Genomic DNA, 17,846 nt, shown 5'->3' with positions numbered 1-17,846 from the left:
ACATAAATGATCCCTGTAGTAATTATCACATAGAACAAACAAAAATGCTCATGTGGTAGGATCTGAATCTAATATAGGGGGAATCAAACTGTGTAAGGGGAATCGAGAGCGCACCACATGCTCATACAGGGGCAGAGGCCAGTAGGTACACCAATTGGCCATTTTCCTTGATGAACACTTGACTACTGGAAGATGTCTTCTCCCTCTTCCTGTGGGGCTTGATTCTATGTGTTCAAAATTATCCCCTACAGCCACTCACAGCAAAGCAAAATCGATTACTGGTGTGTGTCAGGATCCCAACGCTCATTGTTGGATGTTTTTGGTTCCAACCCTCATTGTTGGATATTTTGAGTTCCCTCTGTTTTTATGGATGGACACAGCTCCTGTTTAATGAAATATAGCAACAGGACAGACATGGAGAGGAATTTCAACCTCTATATTGATGGGGAGAAACCATTGTCTTACTTTTGACAATGACCAATGCTCTCTCGAAACAGAAGACCTGTGACCATGGTACACAACCATTTTAATGCCATTTTTGGTAGGGTGCAAGTCTCAAGGATGGATACCAGCACTAGATGGCCACAACATACTTTATAGATCCAGGCAGCAGTCTGATTCAATGATGGAAAGAGAGATTATGAGGAGAAAAAGATTTGTTTAATAGCTTTGGTGCAGGAGATCATTTCTTGTGGTAGGCTGAGACCTTGGGTGAGAACGCATTGTTTGGACTGGGAAAGTGGTCTGTATTCTTATTCCATGAAGTAGCATAGGTAGGAAGGAGTAGATGAAGTGGGAAAGAGTCCTTAAATGTGTCCGATCCTCCACGTGCATCCATGGGTGTGCTCACTAGGCAAAATCACCTACATTAAGTACTAAGAAATTTTGAGGTGTCACTTAGCGAGAGTGTAATATTATTGGCTCAGAATAGCTCTCAACTCATGTGCGGCATCAAGGGCATAGGGCAGTTATTGTTACCTCACAATGAAGTGGCCACAAACGAGGTGGGGACCAGTCATACACCAGCAGGGAACCTGCTTGAACCCTTAATACAGCCAGCCAGTCTGGCATTAGCCAGACTGAGTTAATGGCCATCCCACCCCTGCACATAAGACATGGGCAGCAGGTGCTCCTACTGCTGGCCACAAGAGGTTGCCAAGCAGGTAGCGAAGCTTTCTTGGAGGTCAAGGGGGGGTAAAAGCGTCAGGTGTCCTTACTGGGCAGGGACCTGAGCACATAAAATGGTATACCTCTTGAATGTGTACTCAGAGGTCAAAGCAGCTTTTGAGGTATATTCAATGGCACTGGCTATGCTTGACCAAGAAAGGGGTCACAGGTCTACCCGTAGACCTGCATTGTAAAAGTTTAATGGGCCGGGCATCTTTCACTCAATCCCTTGCTGGGTAAAAAGGGTCAAAAGACTTGCATGTTGGTCAAGATACTTCAAGACAGAAACATAACAACTTCGATATGGCCAGCATGGTCTCTGGTCAGGTAATGTGCGTTAAGTCCTCTGAATGGATTGAAGCAAACAATTTTCACAATGTGCCTCTCGTTAGGGGTTCCTGGGGTCTGTGACATGAGCGGTAGGCATGACCACAGGGAAATGCAGCTGATGCTGCAACCCAAAATCCATCTGATCAGATGACCTCAACACAGACAGTTAGATGGAGTGAACTGCTTGAGAAGGGGGCCGTTGGGGTAACCCTAGACAGCAGATGCCAGGGGCATCCAGGGGGCACAGTGGGAACTGGCACCCAGTAAGGCATCAGTGAAGTGTTTCTGTGGGATGTGTCAAAAGCAGGAGGTGGCAGGGGTGGAAGGAGGCCGATCGGTGCAAAATAGAAACAGCATAATAGGTGGTGCAAAGTGCGCAGAGCTACTTCTTTCCCACACAAACTAGTTTCATCCTTGGTTAGAGGTGCCTAGGTGCAGAAAATTTGGGTTAATTCACAATTAGTGACATTTGCTGCAAGGGTATTAGTGGACTCTTCTGCTTAATGCAAAGAGTGGTGCTTGCGTGAAACTCACAGCGAATCAATTGATTAACTGGCTGGATCCCTGTGATACTACTACGCTGAGGTTTCTGGCTTGACACACCGAAGGTAAGTGGTAAATATGTGTCGCTATAATTGTATGTCATGAAAGACAAAACATTACCAAGAAAGTAGTTTTTAACTAGTGTAGTCTCTGCCATTTGGCCATTAAACCTGTCCACGTAGTTGGGAGAAAAGTCCTAGGACAAAATGTAATTTTAATTGTTACTTGTATATTATGGAGACTGAATTGTATGTCGCAAATCTGTGTAAAAATTGTTAATTCCAGTCCTTTTTAAGCATAACATTAAAGAAGTCCAGGAAGGGAGGTATCTGTGGTGTAACCTTGGAAACGGTCATATTAGTACCAGCAACTTTATTTCTTCGTAAAGTAGAAAAACTGAAAAAGATGAATTTGTAAGGCGGCATGTCATGTGCTGAATTTGAGTATTAGCTAACAACGTGGAGCAATTATGTTTAATTAAAAGGGAATAACTGGGTTCTTTTATGTTTATAATCTTTATAATAATCTCTTGTGGTGAACACCGTGAGGATATGATGCAAGGTGACGGGTGGAATTAGTGCAGAAACCATGCAGTGTATGTGGAAACTCAAGGTCTAGCTTTGACCTTCATCAGGAATAAAATAGGCAGAAAGGGCAGCATCTTTTATGTCGACTTATTAAACCGCTCTCTCTCGCTACTGGTTATGATCTGTAATGGGTCTTCCCCGCAGACGCTAACTGTTACACTTAAAGAATTTGCGCTTTGTAATGAATCTTGCTTTCCCCAGAGAGTGATGTGAATTCTCCTTAGACCATCTTGAGTAGGGAGTCCGAATACACAGCAAAAAGAAGAGAAAAAAAATCAAATGTCTAAAGAAAGTGGAAAATTGTGCGTCATACGCAAAAAGGAAGATTCATCACAGTACGAAAGGATTTGAAAAAGTGAAACCCTATCCGGCTTTGAAGCACCACTTACAATCAATACCAAAAATGTAGGCCACAAAGTCAGATCTGTGATTCCTTTTTTGAGTGAATATATGTTCTAAAGTAGTAATCCAGGACCATCTTAAAGATGTGTAAATAAGGATTCTCAAATTATAATCCTGCGGTCCTTTGATGAGAGAGTGATCATTTGAAAATCAGAATCATGTGCTTCTTTAGTGAGTAAATCTAGAGTCTGGAATCAGAATATTTAATCCATTTTTGATTTTTCATGTTACAATCGGGATAAGCGCTTCTCATGCTTAATATCGTAGGCAGGTGTATGATTGGAAAAAAACTAGATGCAGAGTATGTGATGAGAGTAAAACACAGTTATATAACAAGCAGCAATATAAGACCGTACATGAATAAGAAAAATGAATAAGAATGAGGAAAAAAACCTGAAATTTACATTCATACACACCTAATATAGGGTTCCATGCGCTTGAAAGCAAATGTATTGGATCCACATCTTTACTGTGAGTGGGGACGGTCGGATGTTGAGATCAGTCTTTGTCTTCTACGACCAGATGGTGATCCTTTTGTGTTCGTTAACATTCCTGAATGGAGAGGCTGGTCCTGATGTTAGCAGGAAGTACTTGGGGTCATAGTGGAAGGAAGAGCCAAAACCACGATACAGCACTGGGGGGTTTGGGTGAAGCCAGAAGTTTCTGGTGAGCAAAAAGTAGGTGATTGTAATGACTGTAGCAGGCTATGGCTGTCAAACGTTAGTCAGGGGCAAAGTCATGAACAACTTCAAATACAAGTGTTGGCAACGTGTAACAGCCTCTGTTTTAAGACAGCCAGGCCGCCAGCCCGGTGTTGATGTGAATAGGGGAGGGGTGCCTGGGAAGAGAGCATGTGCTCTTGTGGCTTACTTTAAGGCTTTGTCCAACAGGGTAAACAATTAAATAGACGGACCTGCAATCAGACCGCCGCAAAATAAATCCCATTGTGCGGAGATATGGCTGTGTGTAATAGGATGCATGGAAAGAGCCTTTGTGTATTTAATACTTGATACGGGGCTGGCATTGCAGTAGTAATGAAAGATTCCGATCTGCAGTAGTACTAGAAAGAACTCTAAGATTTCTTCAGAGGGGGAAATGTCGGGAGCGAAGAGGTGTGTGCAGCTGAGGAAGGAAGGTATTGGATCCCTGCCTTGGAGGAGCCCAGCATGAGGGATCTTAATGCCATACAATGAGGGATGACTGTAGTGGCATCCGATGTGCTTAACTGGAGAAGTCTTGAGAAAGATGTGGAATAGGAAAATATTTGGGTACCACCAGAACAGAGATGATGCGAGTAACCAAAGGAGGAGAAGATTTCACCAAAAAGAATACAGTAGTGTATAAAGAAAATAAGCATAAACTTGGGACTGAGTCTTGAGGTCCATGAACTGAAAGAGCAGTCGGTTGGGATAGTCTGGAGTCCCAGGCAACTGTACCAGAAGTGTACGAGCGATAGGAGGGGTTAGAGCATTTAAGGGCAGAGCCCTTCATGTCGAGAACCTTAAGGGTCAGAGTAGCATGATCAAACATACCAAGCGCAGCAGGCAGACCGAGGAATGAAGAAGAGAAGAACGTGCTGGGCTGTTGCTTTGAAGTTGGTTATATGTGTGTGAGTGCTGTCTCAGTGGAGGGGAGTGAAGTTGATTATATGTGAGTGCTGTCTCAGTGGAAGGGAGTGAAGTTGGTTATATGTGTGAGTGCTGTCTCAGTGGAGGGGAGTAAAGTTGATTATATGTGTGAGTGCTGTCTCAGTAGAGGGGAGTGAAGTTGGTTATATGTGTGAGTGCTGTCTCAGTGGAGGGGAGTGAAGTTGGTTATATGTGTGAGTGCTGTCTCAGTAGAGGGGAGTCAAGTTGATTATATGTGTGCGAGTGCTGTCGCAGTGGAGGGGAGTGAAGTTGATTATATGTGTGTGAGTGCTATCTCAGTAGAGGGGAGTGAAGTAGGTTATATGTGTGAGTGCTGTCTCAGTGAAGGGGAGTGAATATGATTATATGTGTGAGTGCTGTCTCAGTGAAGGGGAGTGAAGATGATTATATGTGTGAGTGCTGTCTCATTGAAGGGGAATGAAGTTGATTATATGTGTGTGAGTGCTGTCTCAGTGGAGGGGAGTGAAGTTGGTTATATGTGTGAGTGCTGTCTCAGTGGAGGGGAGTGAAGTTGGTTATATGTGTGAGTGCTGTCTCAGTGGAGGGGAGTGAAGTTGATTATATATGTGTGAGTGCTGTCTCAGTAGAGGGGAGTGAAGTTGATTCTATGTGTGTGAGTTCTGTCTCAGTAGAGAGGAGTGAAGTTGATTATATGTGTGAGTGCTGTCTCAGTGAAGGGGAGTGAAGTTGGTTATATGTGTGAGTGATGTCTCAGTGAAGGGGAGTGAAGTTGATTATATGTGTGAGTGCTGTCTCAGTAGAGGGGAGTGAAGTGAGTTATGTCTCAGTAGAGGGAAGTGAAGCTGATTATATATGTGTGAGTGCTGTCTCAGTAGAGGGGAGTGAAGTTGATTCTATGTGTGTGAGTTCTGTCTCAGTAGAGAGGAGTGAAGTTGATTATATGTGTGAGTGCTGTCTCAGTGAAGGGGAGTGAAGTTGGTTATATGTGTGAGTGATGTCTCAGTGAAGGGGAGTGAAGTTGATTATATGTGTGAGTGCTGTCTCAGTAGAGGGGAGTGAAGTGAGTTATGTCTCAGTAGAGGGAAGTGAAGCTGATTATATGTGGGTGAGTGCTGTCTCAGTAGAGGGGAGTGAAGGTGAGTATATGTGCGCGTGCTGTCTCAGTAGAGGGGAGTGAAGTTGGTTATATGTGTGAGTGATGTCTCAGTAGAGGGGAGTGAAGCTGATTATATGTGGGTGAGTGCTGTCTCAGTAGAGGGGAGTGAAGGTGAGTATATGTGTGCGTGCTGTCTCAGTAGAGGGGAGTGAAGTTGATTAAATGTGTGTGAGTGCTGTCTCAGTAGAGGGGAGTGAAGGTGAGTATATGTGTGCGTGCTGTCTCAGTAGAGAGGAGTGAAGTTGATTATATGTGTGAGTGCTGTCTCAGTGGATGGGAGTGAAGTTGGTTATATGTGTGAGTACTGTCTCAGTGAAGGGGAGTGAAGTTGATTATATGTGTGAGTGCTGTCTCAGTGGACGGGAGTGAAGTTGGTTATATGTGTGAGTGCTGTCTCAGTGAAGGGGAGTGAAGTTGGTTATATGTGTGAGTGATGTCTCAGTGAAGGGGAGTGAAGTTGATTATATGTGTGAGTGCTGTCTCAGTAGAGGGGAGTGAAGTGAGTGCTGTCTCAGTAGAGGGGAGTACGTGGAATCCTGATTGTCGGGGAGCAAGGAGCAGATCATAAATGTACTTGATTCATTGATTGTTCACTTGGGCAATTATCCCCAAATCACAAGCTTTTATAAGTTGTTTGAATTCTTGATCACCTCCTCAAATAGCAAGCTCAGAATATGGACCTTATTTGCATACACTTGCTAACTCATCACGATCTTTAAGTGGCATTTCACAGGCGCCCCCTTGCTTGTATCTCAGTGATCTGAGTACAAGTCTTCAGATGATGTGCTGCAGATGAAGTATACAGTAGTTTGGGACCCACAGTACTGTGTAAATGAAACGGTCCAGCATAACATCCCTTCTGTCAGCTTTGATCCCACCATAAATCTCGCTTCCATTTAGAGGCTACTAAACTTTCCAAAATGTATTCCTAAGTAGTATACGTTAGACCATGCTTTGTATTTAAAGCAAAAGCAGCTTGAACCCAGCATCTTGCTTGATGTGAGTTTCTGGCCCTTATAACATGATTTCTCCGTTTTTGAGACAGTGAAAACCAAAATATATATGGTATATGCGGATGTTAGCTGATTCTAATTCACGCCACTAGAAATATCAGCCATAACTACACCTACCTTTCCCAGAGCACACTAACTTTATATGCTCTAAGTTGAAGTCATGGTGTTGTTTCTTAAAATACTAATTAGCCTGAGATAATATGAGCTCTTACCCATCAACTGACAGATCTAATTTTGGCATATGGTCCGCATACAGCAAAGACTGATATCACCCCCATTGACCTCTGCAGGGTAAATAGCCCTGTAAGTGTCAGTCCGATCTTCATACACTCCTTCCTAGCCGCTCATCCGCTGGGATTGCCTGTCTAATGCCCTCCTGCATTGTGCACATACTTCTATGTTACCAGAATTGACCACCTGGATCAGATTCATAATACAAGGGAAAGTACCAGCGTAGCTGTATTTGATTAAAACTCTGGTGCAGTCATTGGTGTCAAAGGCTTTAGAAATGGTCAGAAAAGTAGCAAACAGCCATCTACCTGTAATTTGAACACACTTACCATAAAGAGTCTTACACATTAGAGCAGTGGTTCCCAACCTTTTGACTTCTGTGGACCTCCACTTTATCATTGCTGGAACCTGGGGACCCCCACTGAATCACTACTGGAATCCGGGTACCCCTCACTGAGTAATTATTGAAAGCTGGGCACCAAATCTGTTCATATAAATTAATTTTCTAAGCAGTCGCGGACCCCCTGAGGAGGCTTTGCGGACCCCCAGGGGTCCCCGAACAACAGTTGGGAACCACTGCACTAGAGAGTGTTAATTGCACTAACAAATCTAGTCAACCTATCTGGTAGACTGTTCCAATTATCTACTCATCTAGAGAGATGTGAATGCATAATTTTTTTGTAAACTTTTTCTGCCACATCCAATATGGGTATTGTCCAATATTGGCATCCAGTAGGGCATGCTTGGGGAGAAACGCTTCAATCAGCCTGTTTCAATGAACGTGACATATTTTAGCAACCCTCTATCCCACTGCTTTTGGTACCATTAAACAAGATTATTTGAGAATAATTCTGAATGTTTACCATCTGTTGCTGCTGAATTGCCAAATGTAATTGATTTGCAGGAACGCAGACAAAAATATTCTAATATCCCTCTGTTAGTGCTCACTGTGAATTCAGAGTGAGGCAGTGCAGCCTTATAATTATTGACCCCCTGATGGGGTTAATTGTTGGGTGATCAGTAATTCAAAATTGTACTGAAGCTATTGTGACAGTTTAGATGAAGTGTAAGTAGGGATTTTAGAATCAGAACTCTGTTCATCTCTGATAATGTGTGAATAGATATTCTAGAACCATAGGCACGAGTCCCTTCCACGATGTGCTAATATGGATTCTACAGTTCAGAATTTGTATCCCAATGGAGACTGAATAAAGAGTGTGGAGTCAGATTTTGGGGCTCATTATGAACACGGTGGGATTCCCCGCCGTGTTCATGCTGGCGGTCTAAACATACACCGCCAGCCCCTAGAAGACCTCGCCGGCCCTATAATATACATTCCACTGGCCCGGCAGGCGGAAACAGTGTTTCCGCCCGCCGGCACAGCGGAATGCTGGGCCAGAACATTGCCAACGGCTCCACATGGAGCCGACGTCAATGCCGCAGTGCTGCGGGTGCAGCAGCACCCGTCGCGCAGACTGCGCGACAAGGCTATGTAGGAGGAGGAGAAGATTTCACCCAAAAGAATAGTGTATAAAGAAAATAAGCATAAACTCAGGATTGAGCCTTGAGGTCTATGAACTGAAAGAGATCTGTAGGGCGGCGCTTCAAGCAGCGCTGCCCTGTCGGATAGAGAAATCCACCATCGTCAGGGTGCCTTCCGGCGGAAGCCTGGCGGTGGTGGAGGGCCGTCTGTGGCAGTCTCCCTTGTTCATTATATGGCGGTCCAGACCAAAATGCCAGTGGTGGTAATTTCCGCCGGCATGGTGGTCTGGACTGCCATGTTCATAATGAGGCTCTTTGTGTCCCTTTGGTGAATGAGTGTGTATTTTGGATCAGAATCCTGAGTCTTTCGATGTGCAAATGGGGATTCAGGACTTAGAACTGTGTCCCCGTTGATAATGTGTGAATAGGAATATTAGAATTATAATCTTGGGAATCATAATCTTGGGTCCATTCCACAATGTGTTGGTATACATTCTACAGTCAGGAGTGTGGATTCCACAACCAGAAGCGTTTGCTCCTTTGATAAGTGACTATTCATAATAGTATCCGAATTATGTGTTTATTTTATCATATGTTAGTAGGGATTCTAGACCAACAATCACAAATCCCTTCAAAGAATAAATATGGATACCATAATGCATATTTTAGGACGAATTGATGATTGTGGGGGATTCTAAAGCTGGAAAATGTATGTCTGTAAATGCTTATATAAGGATTATAGAATGCAAAGTATGTGTAATTTTGATCATGTGTATGGCATGTGATTCTGTATTTCATATTATAGAGTTAGATGTGGGTGTCCCATTTATGATGTTTCAATACAAAATTCTAGAATCAGAATTGTGTTCCCCCTTGAAGGTGTGTGAATAGGGATTCGAGAATCAGAATCATACATCTTTATTGTTAATGTTTATAGGTTTAAGCAGTAAATGTGTCCTTTTGATAAATGAAATTCTACAAAATGGTGCGTCTGCAGCCGGTGGCCATGCGTTCTTCAGCTTCATTATTACCATCATGCTCAGAGACCTTGGTGATATATCAGATCACCTATATGACTTTCATTAATAATCATTACACCCATGTGATGGGATGGCCCTAGGACATGTATGGACCCTTTGATCTCTGTGGGACCTTGTTAATGTAGACACGCCCCCCCACCCCCCTTTTTAGGTCGAGCGTGCAAGCGCTTTGGCCTGTCAGTATTGTGGGCTTCTTTCTACTCATGCCCACTCCACGACCATCACTTTCACTTGTTTGTGGGCTTGCTTTTCAAAAATCCTTTGTTATCATTAGTAAATGCTTTATGTTTGTTCCTCCTCAGGGCAGGCTTGTTACCACCTTAGACACCGACCGTGTTACATGGATAATTGCACGTTTGCCGATACATTTGACTGCGAGCAAACTTGTTATTCCTTTTGTGTCTCTCCTTCACACTCATGCCTATGGCGGCTGTAACGCTTTGAATTGTCTCGCTTATGTCAAATGTTTTATTTTTCATTTTCTATTTATGTAGCAAGAAAAGTCCAGTTAGGAGTTTACAAGGCTAATAGCTCTAACGCGAGCGAACACGAGACCCATTGCATTACAAATGGCTTGTTGTCACTTTTTAGTCACATGTAGGTTGCTACTTTCTTGTACTGAGGAATACCGTGTTTAAATGAGATCTTGAGGTCGAAATGTCAACTAATTGGTCTTAATCGTGTTTGCTTTTTGTGTCAGATGTGAGAGATATTTGAAAAATCATTTCTGAATTAGATTTTATTTTGTGTAATGATGTCCGTATCATTAATACATTTATTTATATGATTTTATTTTATGTTTATTTTTGTTCTTCCCTTTCCTTTCACTTGCATTTCGCCATCACTTGTAGCCCTTTTAATGGGAACTGTCACTGGTTTGTATGTGTACTTTATTTTGAGAGGGAGAGTACCTGCACTTCTCAAGAAAAACACAATAATTTTAATTGGAGTGTACTGGCACTTGTCAGAAACAAGCAGGTACTGTACAACCAATGACAAGGGATTAAATGTTTTAAATCACTGATCTATAGCACATTGATTGTGTCAGCAGGGCCTTTATGTCAGGTAGCCCTGTAGCTGTATTAAATATTTACTGTAAGTGATTCCTTCTGCAACTGTTTTTATTTATATGTCTTTAATTACACTAGTTCCATGGGCATACAGGGTGCCCTGTAATTTGTTTTCATATAAGAAAGTAAGAGGTCTGACTCAGGTCTCAAAACACACACAGTGAACAGTAAGTAGCCTGTTCTTTGTAATCAAGGCTCTAAAAAATCGTAAAATAAGAAATCATAAAAGAAACATCCTAAAGTTCTCTTCTTGCTGTGTTCATCTGCAGGATACGCTCGGAGGCGGGTTTGACGCCACGCAGGCCTTCGTTGGAGAACTCTCTCATTTCAACATCTGGGACCGGAAGTTGGTGCCCGCTGAAGTGTACAACCTGGCGACCTGCAGTACCAAGGCCCCAGCCAGCAACGTTATCACCTGGTCCGAATCCAACATCGACATCTACGGCGGGGCCACAAAGTGGACCTTCGAGGCCTGTCGCCAGATCAACTGAGGCGCGCCCAGACCCTTCGGCGGGGCATGGCCCAGCCCCTTTTAGCCATTCGCCGCTTCCGCCTCTTTCCTTTCCACCCCCGGGGGAAGAGGAAAGGGCGGGTGCGTTTTCATTTCTAGCAACAACAAAAAACAAAACAAAAAAACTATCACCAATCAATCACCGTTTATCATCATTCAGAAGTCAATAACTGTGTCGAAGCAGATCGCAACAAGCACACCATAGGCCAGGTTGAGCTTGCACGGAGGTTTGTGGGAGGGCGCGGCTTTATTCGGAGCAGTGTTCAACACGGGGATTCTTGCCAGGCCTCAGTACCTGCTACGCGGACTGTACGAGCATTTCTGAGCGTGGCTGCCATAGGTTAGTACCGGGACTTGCTGCTGAGCTGTGATACTTTTAATTGGACAGTACTGGAATCTCTTCGCTTGGCTGCAGAAGTTTTAAAGGGACAATACCAGCACTTTTTCAACAAAACAGCCGTGCAAATTGGACAGTAACGGCACTTTTCTGCAATTTTGCGCTTGTTATTGCGGTTACCCACAGCCAGTTCTGTGCAGGTGGTGGCACATTTTTAGTTCGGGTGCTAGCACTTTAGGTACACCCTGTAATTATTTTCATAACCAGTGGCGCGCCCGGCAGAACCTACATGGACAAGACTACGTACCTTTCGTTAGCACAGTACGTGTAGGGCGGTGACATCGGTGAACGGATAGTAATTGCACTCTTGTGCAGAACTGACGCCAACCAGGAGTCAGCATAGGCGCCAATTCCAGGAAGACGTTGTGGGGGCTTCTCTGCAGGACTTCGATGGCTAACAGAACACAACAGTACTGACATAAGTATGCATGACTTTGATTGGACAATGTCGACACTTCCTTAAGGAAGATGCTGCTACCCAAGCAGTGAATATGTCCGATTGTTTCTCTGCCTCTGCAAGCACTGCTCCGGAGAGTGCCTCGAAGGCCTGGTATGACAGGGCGCTAGTAACCTGCTTTTCTAGATGTACAGACTTTCCCGTTGCCAACTCAGCTCAGAGCCATAGTGCCTCGGCACACACCCCGCAGGCGCCTGCATCATCAGCCCCACCCCTTTATTACATCACTAGCTGACTATCATCTGTTCTGAAAATGAATGGGCTTCACGCCGCTCGTCAGAGGTGCCCTCCTCTCTGGGGGTTTAGTTTTTGTTGTTTTTGCTCTCGCCACTCTCACCCAGCTCGCCGCAAGAATGCCCGACAATCCCGTGTCAACCCACTGTTTCTAAAGCTGAACGCACGGCAGACGTCACGAGAAACAGCAAACTTATGTACAGAGTTGTTGTTGTGCTTTCGGCCCATTCTGTTCCCCTGAAAAATCAATTTTTTACGAGACGCAAAATATGTAAATGTGCGAACAAATGCCATGGCTGGCGCGTTTATGAGTTGGCTGGTTTGAGCGAGTAAAATAACAGACACGTGATTTTCACTTTAGAATATAAAAAATGAAGAGGCTTTTTTACTCATTTCGCACAAGGCATACACACAGACTGAACACATACCTTCCGGTACTCCATTGGCCAGTCAGCTGCAGAGTATAGCGCATGCGCAAGACCCACATTCAGGAGTGACGCGTGATCTAGGTTTAAATCTCATGTTATAATAGAAAACGTCTACTCAGAATCTTTTCCTAGTGTGCCGTTTTTTAACACTGAATGTTGAGTGCACTGCGATTTGGTGTATGGTCCACATATTTTGAAGCCCATATTTCCTGTACAGGTCGCACGTTTATCACGATACAAGCATGAATGCGTTGTCATCAGGCCGCGAGGCGCCCGCTTGCTTGCATGTGGTGCTGCACAATCTCGAGTGGTGCAGTAATGCAGTCTACTGGTGTCATGGAATACAGCTTTCTATTGAGCAGCTCGACTGGCCGTGTGCACCCCAACATTTTTCACTCAGCAATACAACTTGACAAAAGACAAACCCAGGCTACACAACTTTACATGTCCCCTGTTCAAGCATTTCTGGCTCGTAGGCCTAGTGAAAAACAAGGTTGGGTAATGTACATTTTTTCCCTAAATGTCTGCATCTACTTTACTCTTGGACACAAGAACAAGGTAAGATGTCACACAAAAGGCATACCAGGTGAACCAGGCCTGTCCCAGGATGCCAAGCAGGCAGCTTTCTGCTGTGCTTTTTCTGGACATGTACAGTTAAGTTGTTACACAAGAGGCACACTGACTGGACTGCTGCTTGCCCCGAATAAAAATAAAGCTGTGATATTTATCGCCAGTGAGCATCTGAAACGCTTGTTTCCAGGGACACTAAGCCAGCTGTGACATAGCGTGCACAGTTTCTGCTGGGCTGCTGCTTCTAAGTAAGCTTAGGCACCGCAAGTGCTGCTTTCCCGTGATGTTCACGCAGCTGTGACGTAGCAGGCACAACACCTCCGTGGCGTGGAAGGATGGGCCTGATGACAATGTGTTCCCACACCCAGAAGACGACGATAGCCGCAGAGGGGTGAACGGAGCTGCAGGGTCGCAGCCTCCTTCCCACGCTCCGAAAACTCCCTCTTGAAACGTCTACTGTTTTCTTCAGGTTAGCGATGCACATGTTTAAAAACATTTGAAAACTAAGGGGACTTTCGAGAAACTGGGACTGAGCCAGGCAGAATACATTTCAAGTTTGTCAAAGTTGTGTTTAAGGTTACCTCCGATTTTGATGCAAATCTCCCTGTGCCTTACTTGGCAGTATTTCTTGACGTCGACTGAGTGGAACTACTCCCCAGGCGTCTCAAAAAAGAGAACCTCTCATAATTCTAGATTATTTTAATTGGTACATATCTGCACGGTGGTGTTTTACCACCAAAACTAGACTGTAGCCACGCCTCGGTGAATCAGAGTAGTAAACCATGGGCTTGTCCAGGTACATGAAATATTTATTTCTGGCAAAATACGAACTGTTCTTGCATCCCTTCAGCCAAACCCATCTCGCAGCCTGCAGTGACTGATCATGCCTCGCTCTGAGGCCATGCTATTTTATACTGAACACTGCATTGCAGCTCCCTATTTTCCTTCGTGTGTTTGCTGCTTGCCACTCCCAGTGCATTTTAAACACTATTACACGCCGGCCAAGTTGGCCGACTTCACACCTCTCGAAGCTTTCCAACTTTTGATAACGCTGCGTGTGAGCTCTTACTGTAAAGATTAAAGATGAGTTTATAACTGATATATTTTGTACGAAAAATGATAACTTTAAAAAGTAGATTTAAATTTAAAACAACTATTAATCCCTGGCACAAAAAACCTCTAAACAATCTGCAAAAATTAGAATATAAAAGCACTTATTTTCAAAAGGAATAGACTTTGTATATTTTTATTTACTTGCTTTGCAGCCCTCAGACGTGTTTATGGCACAAGGTGTGGGGAGGGGGCTGTATACTGGATTACTGCCAAAAATGATTTTTGGGGAGAAGCTAAAGAATGGAAGCAGTGACACTGTCCAGCCACATCAGTGAGACAAGGAATGCTGCTTCTGTTGATATTCTAATGAGTAACTTGATTGGATATGCCTGTTTCATGTTATGACTGAAACAGGAAGTAAGGCCCAAGTGCAAGCAGGCGAAGTAACTAACTACAGGTACTTGTTTGGATCCAAACGATGGGGCATTGAAATGTATTTTAGAACTTAGCAACCTATTTCAAGCCATGCAAGTGGGGTGGGCAGTTTCCTGATTAACTAAAAGCTTGACTGAAGGCAGTAAGGCACTTAAGCACAATTTAGAAAGAGAAAAAAAGAAAAGAAAACGTTTTTATGAGTATGTAACTATTACAAATGAGTATTGTGTGTCCAAGACTTATCTTCCCCAACTCATACATTCTTTTTAGATCAGAGAGAAAAACATTCCACAAGTTCCATGTGGCATCTGGTCCCACAGAATTCTAAGCAAGCTATGCCACTTCGGGCATTGCCACTTTTGAAACTTGTTTTCACCCTTCTGGTTAGCAACATTGCAACACTAAAACAATGAGTGGAGAGGGTAACTGTGGTTATTATGCCGTGGCTTGCTTAGTTCACTTGCACCCTGCTGTTAATGAACATACCGCAGCATGGTTGACCTAGAGGGAATCTGAGCTCTACAGACAGGCCCCTACCTCTGAAAGATGGGAGGGCTGTATATCAGACTTGATTCACTTTTCGTCAAAGCATGAGATTTCACTATCAGCTGGTTTACTTCTGAGATGCCATGCACAAGGGCTTGCGGATTCAGGCATTTTTTAACAATAGAAAATTAAATATGGAATAAGACTTAGGCTAGGGACAGAAAAAGAAAGATGATTTCTGCACACACATCAATTGGTTTGTAAGGTTTATGACTCTCTTGAAGACAATACCACCATGTTTCCTTGTATGTCTTATACGCCAACATGTAGTGATATTCATGAGTTGTAAATATTGTACAGGCAGAACTAAAGAATGACAGTACCTGCATTGTCGTTCTTGTTCAGCAAAGCTGTACACCTTTTCAGTTCACCTCGATTTCACAACATCCTTTGGCTTTTTGCTAGGTTGTACGTTGTATGTCACAGGTCAACAGCTTCCACCGATGTGTTTGTGGTTCATTTTCTATTGAATTTACTGCATTTGATTTTCTTTTACCGCTAAAAGGACATGAAATGTTGAGTTTATTTTTACACAATAAAAAATAAAGAAATATACTGCTTCAGAACTTTGCCTACTTTGTTATTTTTCTGTAAAGTTTCTAAGATCAAATTGGGCCTGGTCGCCAATCACCACAGGGAGCAGAGGAAACAACTTAAAGGAGATATAAATGTGTAGAACAGTGACTGGCTCTGCCTTTCCTTGAAATCCGACCCAAAGCTCCTGCCTTTCAAAAGTCCCAATTATCCTGTAAGCCATTTTCCTCCGGCTGTACCCACTGGTGTGCTGCCAGGTGCGGGCATGTGCTGCTGCTGCAGGGTGAATGAAGAAACAGAGATGTGTTTAGTTTAGTCTTCGTGTGCCAATTGACTTGGGCGTGCAGCACATTTTTTTATTTAACCAACGTAACACGTTGTGGAATAAATCCCTGGGTGCAGCTGTTAGAGTGGAGAAGGTATGGGGACAAGTATGGGGGGTTGTGGCGCACCTCCACTGTTCGCAGGGCCATTGGTGAGTGAAAGTGGTACATAGGATGGCCCTGCTGTACAGCCTGCTGACCTGCCTCCAGTACTTATGACCAATATACGGGTCAGCAATGAGCCTGACATCACAAAGTTGACCCCCCCACCCTAAGCCCTCTGACCTTTTATTTAGGCTCAAAGGCTTTGAAAATTCTTTGTGATGTTGTCTGCCTGCCCTCCAGGTCAACTTCAAAGAGACATTCGCAGCTGAGGACAAATGAAGAGGAGGAAGCGCAATAGCTGCCTTTCGGATGGAGAGCAGGACGTCCATGGGCCACCCCAGGCCAGGCAAGCCCAGGCTGTGGGTCACCTAGTGTCCAAACCCCTCCTCAGCCCTACCCGGCACATTGAAGTGGAGCCCTGCAGGACTTCCCTTCGCAGTAAAAACCAATGTACCTCCTCGTCTGACACTTGCAGACCTCCACTTCCGGTATGAGATTGTTGTTGGAAGATATCCATGTTCTGTCCAACACTGTGCAAAGTTTAAACTCGGACAGCCATGCAAGTTTGTGCATACAGAAAGTATGGGAACTGTGATTGTGAGTACAGTGATAAGGGCCTGTCCCCCTTATCTCAGCAGCACCACAGAAAGCCAGACACTTTCTATACAGCCCCTTCCCTGGGCATATTCTCTTGCCCTTCAGCAGCTGCAGAAAGGCACAGTCATTTTTTTTATCTACACGTGCCCAAGGCTAACCTCACTCCTCTTCAGCAGCCTTTGAAAAGAAAAGGCAGATGGGCCTAAACTACCTCACTCTTTCCCAATACACACAATGGTGCCATGAAACACTGTCCTTCCTTTACCTGACTTCTCCATTTCCTGACACTCCCCTGAGGGCCCCACTCCATTTCTAAAAGACTTATGGGCAGCATGAGATGCTGACCTGCCTTCTCTGCCAGTCCCAGTCTATGCGAGAAAAGAGTAAAGACCACAGAAAAGCAAAGATGACATATCTGTTTAAAGGCTCCCAGCTCCAGGCAAGGCCTGGGTTCTCTCTACCTCAGCTACTTCTCTGCATTTAGCCATATTTAGTAATTGTCAAGTGCTCACTGTGCCGCAGGATTCAAGCTAGCCTGGCTGATGAAGGGTGATACCCTGAAACTGGTCCCAGGATGCTTGTTTCCGGTCCATGGAGGACCTGGCCCGGCAGTTTGAGCTGGACTGTTCCCATGAAGAACAGGGTCAAGACTGATTTGCATATGGCTGGGTCCAAACTGGGGTGGCATGGTGAGCAAAAGAACGATGGATTAACCCCAGAGTTGTGACTGGAGGTGAGTATTTGAAAAGTTTCAGCACTCCGTCCATCATTCTTTTGTGCTGCTAAAGCCACCCTAAGTGGGAAGGGTATGCCCAGACATGTGTCCTGTGCACACTGTGTCACTGGATTCAAGCTAGCCTGGCTGATAAAGGGGGATACCCTTAAACCGGTCCCAGGATGCTTGTTTCTGATCCAGGGAGGACCTGGCCTGGCAGTTCGGGCTGGACTGCTCCCATGAGGAACAGGGTGAAGATTGATTTGCAAATGGCTGGATCCAAACTGGGGTGGCATGGTGAGCAAAAGAA

The 17,846-nt window shown here is 44.3% G+C and overlaps 1 protein-coding gene across 2 annotated transcripts in view; it reads left to right on the top strand.

Moving 5' to 3' along the window:
• The window catches only part of NPTX1 (neuronal pentraxin 1), a 57,758-nt gene extending 41,930 nt beyond the window's left edge, over positions 1 to 15,828 (top strand). For both annotated transcript variants that reach the window (XM_069199729.1, XM_069199731.1), the window contains exon 5: positions 10,901 to 15,828. In XM_069199729.1, the coding sequence (XP_069055830.1) occupies positions 10,901 to 11,122 (222 nt within the window). In that variant the 3' untranslated portion in view covers positions 11,123 to 15,828. The remainder of the gene's footprint in view (positions 1 to 10,900) is intronic.
• Positions 15,829 to 17,846: the final 2,018 nt, after the last annotated feature.

The sequence above is a fragment of the Pleurodeles waltl genome, chromosome 7 (assembly GCF_031143425.1).
Source record: "Pleurodeles waltl isolate 20211129_DDA chromosome 7, aPleWal1.hap1.20221129, whole genome shotgun sequence".
NCBI classification, from domain to species: Eukaryota; Metazoa; Chordata; class Amphibia; order Caudata; family Salamandridae; genus Pleurodeles; species Pleurodeles waltl.
The sequence above is the reverse complement of the archived record's forward strand: the minus strand, read 5'-3'. Positions and strand labels throughout refer to the sequence as shown.